The sequence below is a fragment of the Eumetopias jubatus genome, unplaced genomic scaffold (genome assembly GCF_037043125.1).
Source record: "Eumetopias jubatus isolate StellerSeaLion01/CBP00866 unplaced genomic scaffold, mEumJub1_p1.0 scaffold_14, whole genome shotgun sequence".
In the NCBI taxonomy this organism is placed as follows: domain Eukaryota; kingdom Metazoa; phylum Chordata; class Mammalia; order Carnivora; family Otariidae; genus Eumetopias; species Eumetopias jubatus.
The window spans coordinates 63,914,899-63,927,051 of NW_028274820.1; the positions used below are offsets into that span (position 1 = coordinate 63,914,899).

Genomic DNA, 12,153 nt, shown 5'->3' on the forward strand with positions numbered 1-12,153 from the left:
GCCGAGCAGGGAGCCCATGCGGGGCTCGATCCCAGGACCCTGGGACCATGACCTGAGCCGAAGGCAGACACTTAGCGACTAAGCGTATACCATTTACTCTTGTATCTCAAGATACAAGAAGATACACCTTGGTTTGGAGTTCATTTTTCTTTCTTTCAAAGTATATCCCTTAAGCTTTCTTTTAATGAAGTCTGCAACTGGTAAACCATGTCATTGTATACCTGAAAATGTTTTTACTTTGTCTTCACTCATAACTAATAATTGAGCTATTTTAGCTATTATATATTGACTTACTTTCCCTCAACACATGGTAGATGCATTCTCATTGTCTTCTGGCATCTACTATTACCAATGCAAATTTTGCCATTAGTTGGTTGTCATTTTATTATAAGCAACCTGCTTGAATATAGCCAGCTTCCCATGGCATTTAGGAATTTCTCATTTTGAGGTAATTTTAGGCAATCTCACACAATATCATTAGATATGTATTTGGTTTTATTTAGGTATGTATGGCAATTGAGCTGCATTTTCCACCTAAGGTGAGTCTTTAGAGCCATTGATCTATCTTCCATGCTCTCTCATTTTTTATTGAGATATAATTCACATGCCACAAAATTCATTATTTGAAGCGTACAGTTCAGTTAACTGTACTCACAGGGCTGTGCAGCCATCACCAATCTCTAATTCCAAAACATTTCCATCACTATGAAAAGAAATCCCATACCCGTAGGAAATCACTCTTCATTCTTCTCTCTCCTCAAGCTTCTAGAAACCCCTAATCTATTCTCTCTTTCTATGGATAAGCCTATTCTGGTTATTTCACACAAATGGCATCATAAAATGTGTAGCCTTTTGTGCCTGGCTTCTTTCACTTAGCAAAATGTTTTCAAGATTCATCCATGCTGTAGAATGTATCAATACTTCAGTCTTTTAGATAGATAATAGATAATAATCTATTGTGTAGGGGCGCCTGGATGGCTCAGTCAGTTAAGCATCTGCCTTTGGGTCAGGTCATGGTCTCAGGTCCTGGGATCAAGTCCCACATCGGGCTCCCTGCTCAGTGCGGAGTCTGCCTCTCCCACTCCCTCTGCCTCTCTCCCTGCTCTTGCTCTCTCTCTCTCAAATAAATAAATAAAATCTTTTTAAAAAAATCTATTGTATGGATATAGCACATTTGGTTTATATATTCATCACTTGGTGGACATTTAGTTTCTCTCCACTTTTTAGCTTTTATGAGTAATACTGCTTTGAATATTTGTGGACAAGTTTCTGTGTAAACATATCTTTCCAGTGGAGGTGCCCCTCCACTTTCTTAATAGTGTCCCTTGAAACACAAAAGTTTTTATCTTTAACAAAGTTGTGTTATCGGGATGGCTCAGTCGTTGAGCGTCTGCCTTCGGCTCAGGTCGCGTGGTCCCAGGGTCCTGGGATCAAGCCCCACGTTGGGCTCCCTGCTCCGCGGGAAGCCTGCTTCTCCCTCTCCCACTCCCCCTGCTGTGTTCCCTCTCTCACTGTGTCTCTCTCTGTCAAATAAATAAATAAAATCTTAAAAAAAAAAAGTTGTGTCAGCTATTTTTTCTTTGGGTATTACGTGTCATATCTAAGAAACCACTGCCTAATCCAAGGTCATAAAGATTTATCTCTATATCATCTTCTAAAAGTCTTATGGTTCATGCTTTTTCATTTTTGATATGGTTCCCTCTCTATACTGTGTTTGCTATCAAGTCCTAAGGACTAACTCCCAACATTAATTCTCTTTTCAGCTGTGTTCCACATTGTTTTTCTTTCTTAAGTTCCAATGACTATATGTTTGTTTGCTTTTTAGAATTTCAGATTTTGAATTGCTTCTTTTGCATATCTCTGTTCTTGGGTTTTTTTTTTCCCTGCACAATTTTGTTGTATTGTTTTTCAAGGGTTATTATCCCTCTGGCTCTTTGAGTATCCTTAAACATGATATTTTAAATTGTTTGACAGCCTACACCCCAAGAGTTTATGGTAGAGGCATTTGAATCAAGGGAGGCAACATGTGGTATTCCTGAGGTAGGAAGAAGTAGCGAGCTGCCATTGTAATGAGTGATGTGAGGGGTGTCTGCTAGACAATGCACAGTTAAGTATGTCAAGTGTTTTGAGAACTACCCACTCCACTTCTACAGGTTTTGGAATGGTCAGAACTCAGTCCCTAAGACACCTATTTTAGGACCAGTTTAAACTGTCACATGAAGGCCAAAGACAAGATGGCAGCAACTCTGACTCATAAGCCTTGGAAAACTGGCAGGCCAGCAACAGGTCCCCAGCATAGCAGTTGGGAACCAGGTCAGCTCTGTATATTATTGTGGATGTCCAGAATGATGTCAGAGGTGCCACATGACCCAGGAATGTTATAACCCTACAGAGAAAAACAAATACCATCACAGCACACTGGAGTTGATTTGGAGCTGTTTCCCTCCTAATGTCTCTAGTCCTAAAAACACCAAAACCACAAGCAGGAAGAAGATGAAAGAGGCTTCCAGAGACTACAGAGCAAAGTCTGATCAATACTAAAAAGCAAGTTAGGATAATTAGTACAAATCCAGATTTGCAAATGAGTCTTTTCTGAAGGTGGTTGCCTTCTATATAGTCATAAATGATACTGGATATTTCTCACTCACACATCCACATACCCAGTCTTACAGACATTAATGAGCACCCAATGTACGCTTGTCACCTTGACAGGCACTGGGGAAAAAAAAAAAGACAGTCCCCACCCTTGGAAAAGCCCCCTATCAATGAATAAAGGGGTTTACAAGCAAATCATTACACGTCACTGTTAATTCTACCTAGATGATTTGGAAGGACCACAAAGAGAAATTATCCAGAAGAAGAAAACGGTAAAGAGTATTCCAGGCAGACTGACAGTGGCAAGAAAGCTCAGGGGCTACTCAGTGGACAGTGAGTCCAGTTTTTGGACTGCGGTAGGGAAGATGCAGAAGTTGAGGTTGGAAAAGCAAATAGATACACATTATATTTCATCTAAGATGCCACCGATTATAAAGTGAACTATTATTTCATGTACAACCAAGAAAAAAATGCTGCTCATTAAATTATAACACAACATTGCTTGCAAAACATTCCTACTGCAGAGGGACTAAAATGCAAGGCACTGTCCCTCTCAGAATGGATGAGGTTCGGCAATTCCCAAAAGAAGAAATGTAAAAGACAAATTAACATTAGAAAACAGATTCTTTTAAAAAATGATCAAATAAATGCAAACTGAATATGAATATAATTTTTTCTTATCAAATTGGTAAAGTATTAATGTTAGCATTAGCAAGACATAGTAAAAGGCAAACTCACCACTAAAAGTATAAAATAATACTCCCTTTCTGGAAATCACTTTGACAATAATGTACCAAGAACCTAAATACGTACAAATTCTTTGAGCTAGTAATCCTCCCTAAAGGAATCTATTTCAAATCCATACTTACAGACTCAGAAGAAGATTTATGTACAGGAATATAAGGTTATCTATAATAACAAAAATGCAAGCTACATAAAAGCCAAATTTATCAATGAATATATAAATAAATTGTGGTATAATACGAAACGTTAGTCTCTGAAATATTTTTTAATATTTAATAACATGGGGGAATATAATATAAAGGTAAATTTCAAAGGGGAAGGAACGAAATTCTATGTAGAATATAACTGCAGTCTAGGAAAAAAAGTATTTAATAAAGATTGGAAGGAGGGGCAATCTTGGTTAGCTCCGAGTGCTAGCATTATTAACATTTTTCTTTCTTGTAATTTTTGTTATTTTTCAAATTTGCAAATGTCCCTATTTTTGGCCTCTCTTTCCTCCTAAACAAATGTGTTCTTCCCAATTTTACTCGTAAAAATTAAATTATGGTAGAGAATGGAAGCCTATGCATGGAGACGAAGTGACCAATAGGTGCCCCTCATATTAAATAGTAATTACACAGGATCATCATGAATGCTTAAAAATTTCTGGTAAATGTTAGATGGTACCCAGTACAGATCATACATGACTTCCATATTTCTCAGTAGTAGAGATTAGCTACGAGTCAGTACTCTGCTAAATTTACAAGCATTATTTCTAGTCCTTATCATCACGCAGACATGAGAAACAGAGGTCCGAGAAGCTGAGTAAGTGTAGGGAGCTTGCACAATGTGAACAAGGCAAAGCTAGGATTTGAACTCAAGTCTCTCACAAAGGTTCACACACCCTCCCCTGTACCATCTGTCTCTCAAAGAATTTCTTCCATAGCATGTCCAGATGAACATCCAGGAAGAACAAGATTCTACTCTTTCCCATCAATGAGCAGGAAAGATTATGAACCACAGATAAGTACATTATGTCCATTCCTGAAGGAAAGTTACAAATCTTGATGACAGAGGCAAAGCTCTCTGATAATGTGGGGTGGACTAGACAGATAAGGGCCAGATTCCCAGTCTATCAGCTGTCAAAATCGACTGAGAAACAGGTTCTTTCTGTTACCTGTGATTGCTAAAATTATGGTGCAGTGCCATTTACCCACCTGGCAAGGTAAGGCGACTTGCGGAGCTAGTGCTTGGGGCTGGTGAGCCATGAGAGCGCTTCTTTGTGCCTGGAAAGAGGAAAAGAGGGGTAAGGAAAGGTAGGATCATGGACGGACTTGTTGGACGGGTGAATGCTGATCTGAAACATTATCAAATGATCCAAATGTTTGGGTCTGGAAACAACATCTGGGTGAGTTCGTGGGAGCAGCCCATTTCCCATGGTCCAGAAGAGCCAGGAGCTCAGCCTTTACTTCTGTGCGCGTGATGGCTCTTGGTCTCCTGGTTGGCAGGTTGGTATGTTGGGGACCAACACACCACAGAGCAGGGCTACACTTTAGATCCACCATGGAAGTTTTCTAAATATAGTTGCCTGAGCGCCACCCCCAGATTCTGTTTTCATTGTACTAGGGTGGAACTCTGCATCAGTATTTTTAAAGTCACGCAGATGATTTTTATGTGCATCCAGGGTAGAAAACTGCTGTGGATGGAAAAGTTCTTGATTTAGAATCAAGGAATAGTGGGTGGGGGGGGCAGGTGTCCCTATAGCCTTTACACGCTATTGGACCTCAAACAATTAACGTGAGTTTTCTAAAGCTCAGGTCTTCATCTGCAAAAGGAGGGAAATGAAAATGACCTCAACGTGTTCCGGTGAGGATGAAAGAGACCACTGTACATGAGAGTGTGCAGGAGGCCACACAAATGCTGGGTCAGCGTGGTCCGTGAGCTCCCGCAGTTGGCATCATAACTCCCACTGGGAAAGGGATTATCTATCTCTGTTCATATGAACGACTTTGTGGGCCGGGAGGGAGTGACAAGACAGACCCCAGAGTGAGGATCAGGAAGGAGAACAAAAGGAAGGAAGGGCTGAGTTGTTGTGCAAAAGAACATTTACATAAATATAGAAGTATGTGTGTGTGTGTGTATAAGTGTATACACGCATACATACATATATGTTATATAGACACAGACCTGCACATATATATACACATTCACAGGTACATATATATGTCTTATATATATATATGTATACAAATAGTTTCCGTTCATTCATTCATCTCTTTATTTTGCCGTCCAGAGCAGGGCAAAAGCGGCCTAGATGTCGGAAGCCAGCAACATAGCAGATGCCTAGAGTCTGAGCCCGCAGAAGTGCTGAGAAAATTTTTAAACAGAAGATACACGTGATTTATGGTTATTTGTGCTACAAGTCCCCTGACCCTACACAAACTTTTTGTAAAGTCTACTTTGCACACACAGGCCTGGTGTCTATGGAGGTTGTGTTCATTGAGAAACCGTCTGAGTCACCACAGTCATGGGAAAAGATAACAAGATGACCCGTCGACTGATCCACATCAGGGGAAGCAGGAACTTGGGGCTAGAAGTGAACCCCAGAGTCGCTGGTGAGACGTGGAGAAATACACCCAGGATGGTGCTTGAGACAGTTTCATTTTAGTCCTAAAGGTCAGGGTACTACCCTTGACAGTCTGTGTTGTTAACTATTATTATTATTGGCCCTATAGGGGTAGTGGTGTTCATAGTGGGAGCAGGACTAATAGTAAAAACAGAAAACACAAAATTAATCCAAATACCTCAGAGCCACAAAAATGGTTAATTTGCATGAGGTGAGAGAAGCTATATCTGGCAGAACTTCGTGTCTCCATTGTCCAGGGCTTGTATATGCCCTGAATATCAGAGTTGGCAGGGAAATCAGAGGGCCCAAGCCTGGCTATGACTGTGATTCTGAAGTCCCTGAGGTGATTTTTATAAATATGGCTCCCAGGGCCCTTTCCTGAGCCTACTAAAGTGAAATATCGAGGGAATGGAGCTAGAAGTTTGCATGTCAACAAGTCCCCCAGATGGGTCTAATGACTATTGGTAGAATGAGGTGTCTCAGACACTCAGACACCCCGAGGTGAGAATATTTGCCCAAGGTGATACTCTGGGTCAGGGCCGGGCTGTATCCTATACAAAAAATGGTGGGCTTGGGTGTAACAAGTCAGCCCTGATCAGGGGCACTATCAGGAGGCAGATCCATGCCTCTGACCTTGTCCAGAGCCCCTCTGATCCACCAGAAATGCCTCTGGGTCCCACTGAATCTGCATTTACAGGGGGACGCCAATGACTCAAAGCATTTATCCTTCTGCTCACAAAACATTTTACTTGTCTCACTGTCCCTTTAGGATAGGGTTTCTCAACAGCAGCATACCTGGGCTGTAGGAGCAGGCTGTCCTGCACATAGTAGGATGTTTAGCTGTTTAGCTGCATTCCTCGCCTCGACCACGAGGTGTCAGTAGCACCCCCTCGTCGTGATCATCAAAAATGTCCCCTGGACCTGGACAATGCTAAATGTTCCCTAGGAGCAAAATTGCCCTCAGTTGAGAACCATCACTTTAGGATGGAGGCTGGGTTCAGGTTTTTTATTCAGAGTGGTGATTCACAATTTGACCACTTGGCCATTAGTAATAGTCACTGTTGCACATCAGGTAATTACTATATTCTAAGCCCCATGTTAGTTGTAGACATTTAAATGTACCTTAGTTATCTTTTCTGATATTAACTCTCTGAAGATGAAATAATTCCCATTTTGGAAAAATGAAGGGAGGAGATCGGAGGGGGAGACAAACCATGAGAGACTATGGACTCTGAGAAACAAACTGAGGGTTCTAGAGGGGAGGAGGGTGGGGGGATGGGGTTAGCCCGGTGATGGGTATCAAGGAGGGCACGTACTGCATGGAGCACTGGGTGTTATACGCAAACAATGAATCGTGGACCACCACATCAAAAACTAATGATGTAATGTATGGGGACTAACATAACATAATAAAATAAAATTTAAAAAAAATCACATTACAAAAGTTGCGAAAAATAATAATTCCCATTTTGTGGAATTTGGAGACAAAAGGAGTTTAAGTAATTTGCACAAAGCTACTGAGTGTTTGGGACAATATTTAAGTCAAGATCCTTAAGAGTTCAAACCTAGAGAAACTTTTCCCAAGACTCTTGTTCTTTTTTGACAAATCTATTATCCAGACTTCCTTCAAGTGCAGTTATCCTAAATTTGCCAAAGGTAAGAAAAACCTAAGCAATAATTTTAACAAAAAGGAAAAACTAAACCAGTTTTTCAGACCCAACCAAGCACTGGTGAGCCAGCATTTCCTGAAGGGCCTGGATGTTTGACAAGTGCCCCAGGTGGTTCTGATGTTCAGGCAGGCTTAGAAAATTGTGTGTGATAGAAATTTCCTTTTTCTTATCTCACTACTGGAAAACGTGGCACTCCTCTTTCCACGGATACTCTTGAGAACTTGAGGGAGCAAATGTAATGTTGCCTATGCGAGCACTTGAAAACTTGCAGAGCACTGAATGATAAGCTTTCAGTGTTATTACTCGTAGAAACATTCACTAGTACCAGGTGATTTCATAGAAAAGCTTTGTGCAGTTTTTTTTTTTTTAAATCACCTACAGTGATCTTCCAAAAGTCTGCAGTTTGAGGGCTTTTTCTTGAGGCAGTTTTTTTATCCCTTTGGTATGTTCTTTGCAGACACTGAATGACATGGGAACCTCTGGGAGCCTTGGGTCAGTGGAACAGAACTGCAAGCCCTCTAGACGTGGAGTTATTTTTTCTCTATGCTTGATGAAATGCCCAATATATCAGGAAAAGGGAGAAATCATCCACGCCTCTCCTAATCATGAGTCACAAACAGGTAGCAGGGGGGAGACACATAGAATAAACCTTTTTGCGATTTCCCCAGCTCTTCAGGTAACATCATGGACCCCTAGGGGTGGTTAGGGTCTGAGTCAACCTCCCACTGGCTCCCCATTCACTGAGGCTGTGTTCCTGAAACCATTTCCCATGCCACAGCCACCAAATTACCTACACTTGACTCGCAGTTCCATTTGTGGAAATAATACTCAACTTCTTTAAGTTTCATGTTCTTACCCTCTCTACCCCCTCCCTCGCTCCCATTCCCAGGGAAAACATCAGAGACTGAGCTGGAAGATCTAGGTCCAGATCAGCTTCCAAAATGTGCCCTACTGTTCCATGTCAACAGAATGCCTTGGGAACCACAGAACTCTCTCTAGGATTTATTGTAGAAATCTACTTGGGATGCTGCTCTGTGACTGGGAATTCACTGTCAGGGCTTTTCAATCCCGGCTACACATTAGGATCATCTGGGGAATTGTAAAGAAAATATGCTAAGAGCCAGGCACTTCCCCCCAGAAATGCTGCTTAGTGGGTCTGCGGTGGGTCCCAGACATGGGCATTTCTCAGGCTCCCAGCTGAGCCTGCTCTGGGGCCATGAGTGAGAAGCACACACTCAGTAAATACCTATAGAAGATATTTCAGTCATCAGGGGAAGCATTCTTGCTTCTGAACAACCTGTGTGCTTTATCCTCATGGATGATGTGAATCTTGTACATGGTTTCTTTTCATTTTTATTTAGGTTTCCAGGAAACTCAGATCCAATTTATGACATAGTGCTGGGAACTGGGGAGACCTATTCAGCCTGCATGACTGCACACTCACATTTACCTTGGCTTACTCCATCTGCACTAGCTACTTTCTGTCTCTGATTTTATTCTTCTTTCTTAATTTTTTTTAAAAAAATTGATGATGTTTATGTGATTTTAGAATTCCAAATTATTTTATAAATGAAGTAGGTAAAACGAAAACATGAATAAACAACTACATCAGGGCTGCCATTGCCAAGCTTCATTTTCCTCAACTCTAAAAATTTAAAAACATTCATTTCAGTTAATAATTGGGAGGCTCAAGTAACAGTTCACATGTACAAGTGCTTAGCAAACTGCGGTGCAATATAGTGTTTATTATTAGTTTATATTCGAAAGAAAGGGGTGTGTGTTTATGTGTGTGTGTGTGTGTAAAGTCGCTAATATGTCATCTTTGGAAGATAAGCATTTTAAGGTCACAGATTACATCGTCCTTGACCCACAGCATGTGAATGTTCAAAGAATAAACAACCCAATCAGTCAGCTCGGGGCAGAAATGTCATCACTACAGCTTGTGCGACTGGAAGTATCTTTTGACAAACGCATAGCTTTCAGATATTTCAAATTAATGTCCTTGGTTGGTTCAGCTAAGGGCAATGAATCCAATTCATCAAGAGTCTGGAGCAGAGGACATTGATGGAAGTGACAACCAACCTTGGGACCGATACACACACCTAAGACTCAGGGCCGAGAGGGTAGCAGTAAACCCCAGTGATAACACAGCTTGATGTCAAACAAATCATTTCCCTTCCGCAAAATAGGGTGAGCACAGCCAAGCACCACCTGCCAGGAAAGGGTGGTTTAAGAGCCCTTGAGATTGAGCGTCATCATTAGTAATGGTGCAACAATAGGAATGTTGTTACAACGCCAAGCAGGCAGATCCCACGGGCAGAGGTGGTGCAGAAAGACTGAAGTAGGAAAAGCGTCTATCACCCTACTGGGCATTTTCAATCCCTTTCTTTTAGCATTTTGCAACGTCTGCCTTTGTGATACCCACAACCTCTGATCTCTATGGCTCAGCACATCTACCAATACCTTCTCTGTGTTCCACTTGGGGTGCAGCAGAAGGCAACAAGCCATTGCCTGCTGCCTCAGAACAAATCCCAGTTCTGCTTCTTCCCATCCTTGACACAAGAGTATCAAGAGAAGTCCACGTTCTGCTCAAGGCTGGAGGGCTTCAAACCCACCCATACCTTCCCTAAGAGCCATTTTCCAATAGTATATCAATAGAGCTCTGTATTCACAGTGTTTAATAACACTTTTTCCCTGCCCAATACACCCACCATCAATACTACACCTGCTTTGTAACTGGATCTCTGTTCATCACAAAGAACAATGACCAAAACCACAGAGCTATTCAGATACGCAACACCGTATGCTCTTTAAATATGGCTGTTTTAATATTTGAACATGCTTTGGAATTGGGCCAGTAAATGACGAGTCAAAGGAATGTTCACAAGCTTTGACCCAGTAGCTGTACATCTAGGAATTTGTCCAATGGAGATACTCGGAAATGCGACACAGCCTTATATACAAAGAACTCCACTGCTATATGATTTACAACAGCAAAATAAATAAATAAATAAAAATATGTAACTTAATTGTCCAACAGCAGAGAGTTGGTTAAGTAAACTGTGCTAGAGCCACAAAATGAATTATTATTTTGCTACTGAACTTACAAAGAGGTTTTTTTTGTTTAAATGGGACAGTGTTTATAATCCAATGTTATGTGAACAAACCGTAACACAAAGGTAAATATACCGCACTGTATGGCCTCCACTGTGTAAAAACACAGAGCAAAACCCATAAGGAAATGAGGAAAGAAGTGACAGTGAATGATTGTTGGATAGGGTATTACAAGGGAATTTAATTTTATTATACTTTTCTGTATTTTTAAAAACAACTAAGTTCCGTTTCTGCTTTCAGAAAAAGAATTTAAAAAATATGTTTCAACGCATGGCAAACACAGCCACTTTGGAGGACCATCACGCCCCCTTTGTCAGAGTAATAATCCAGTGGGGTTACTATGCAGGAATAGCATGGGGAGGTGGCCCAGGTAGGAGGGTGCTATCTGTGTCAGATGCATCCTCCCCACTAGACAAATCCCTCTTCATGGCTGGCGTGAAGGAGGCAGGCTGGGTACCACCCTGGATGTAAACCACTAGTACTCCCACAAACAGGGGTAATGACTATTCCCAAGTCAAACTCCTTATGTTCACCAATGGAGAGAAAGAAAATATTGCCAGGTAGGCCTTTCAAGAGAGAAAGAAAGACGAAAAGTTTGGAATTTGAAAACTGGCATCACAGGATTGTCACACCATGTCATCGTACCCAGAAGAAAACTAAACATATGGAGGCCAGCTTCATTTCATGAATGCTGACACTTCTTAAGCCCCAAGGAGCTTCTGATAAACCCATCCACCTCGTCCCTCAAAAAAGATGACATGAGCAGAGCTTTACCATGTTACTTCTATTGTGCAGGCAAAGGCACTTGGTACCTGGGTATTATGTGGCGTTCAGAGGAATACAAAAGAGACAGATGGTTGAGTGAGCTCTTGGAGAGCCCCATATCTGGGACAGAACACAGACAACAACAGAAAACATGAAAAGAAAGAAAAAAACAGCATGTGATTTTTCAAATTCCAACCGAGAGATTAACTCATTGTTTTTATTTGGTAATCAGAAGAACATACAGGTACTTATTCATCACTAGATGATGGGGGAAATTATACATCAACAGACTGTCAGCCTCATCTGTGCAATAAAGATTTACAATAAACACATCTTTAGTTTATTGAGAGCAGTTTAGCATTTCTGTTTTACATGAATCTTTAGGAATTATTTTTGCATTTGGAGGTGTGATGCTATGGTATCTGAATAGTTTGTTTTAGTGCAAACCAGCATCATCAGGAACAGAACACTCTTCTTTAGAATCGATGGCCATTCTCTTTTCCTATGATATACAAATGTAAATTGCAACCTGCATTTTATCTGCTAGAGACCTATTTTACATCATGGAAGTACATTCTATCACTGCTGTAAAAATAAGCACAAGTCTATTTTACCATCTTCCCTTTTGGAGGACCATTCTCAGAACACATCCAGAAATCT

The 12,153-nt window shown here is 41.0% G+C and overlaps 1 protein-coding gene across 4 annotated transcripts in view; it reads right to left on the reverse strand.

Moving 5' to 3' along the window:
• PDE1C (phosphodiesterase 1C) overlaps positions 1-12,153 on the reverse strand; it is a 625,988-nt gene that overhangs the window by 13,296 nt on the left and 600,539 nt on the right. For all 4 annotated transcript variants that reach the window (XM_088018710.1, XM_088018709.1, XM_088018711.1 and 1 more), the window contains one exon: positions 4,536-4,604. In XM_088018710.1, the coding sequence (XP_087874836.1) occupies positions 4,536-4,604 (69 nt within the window). The remainder of the gene's footprint in view (positions 1-4,535; positions 4,605-12,153) is intronic.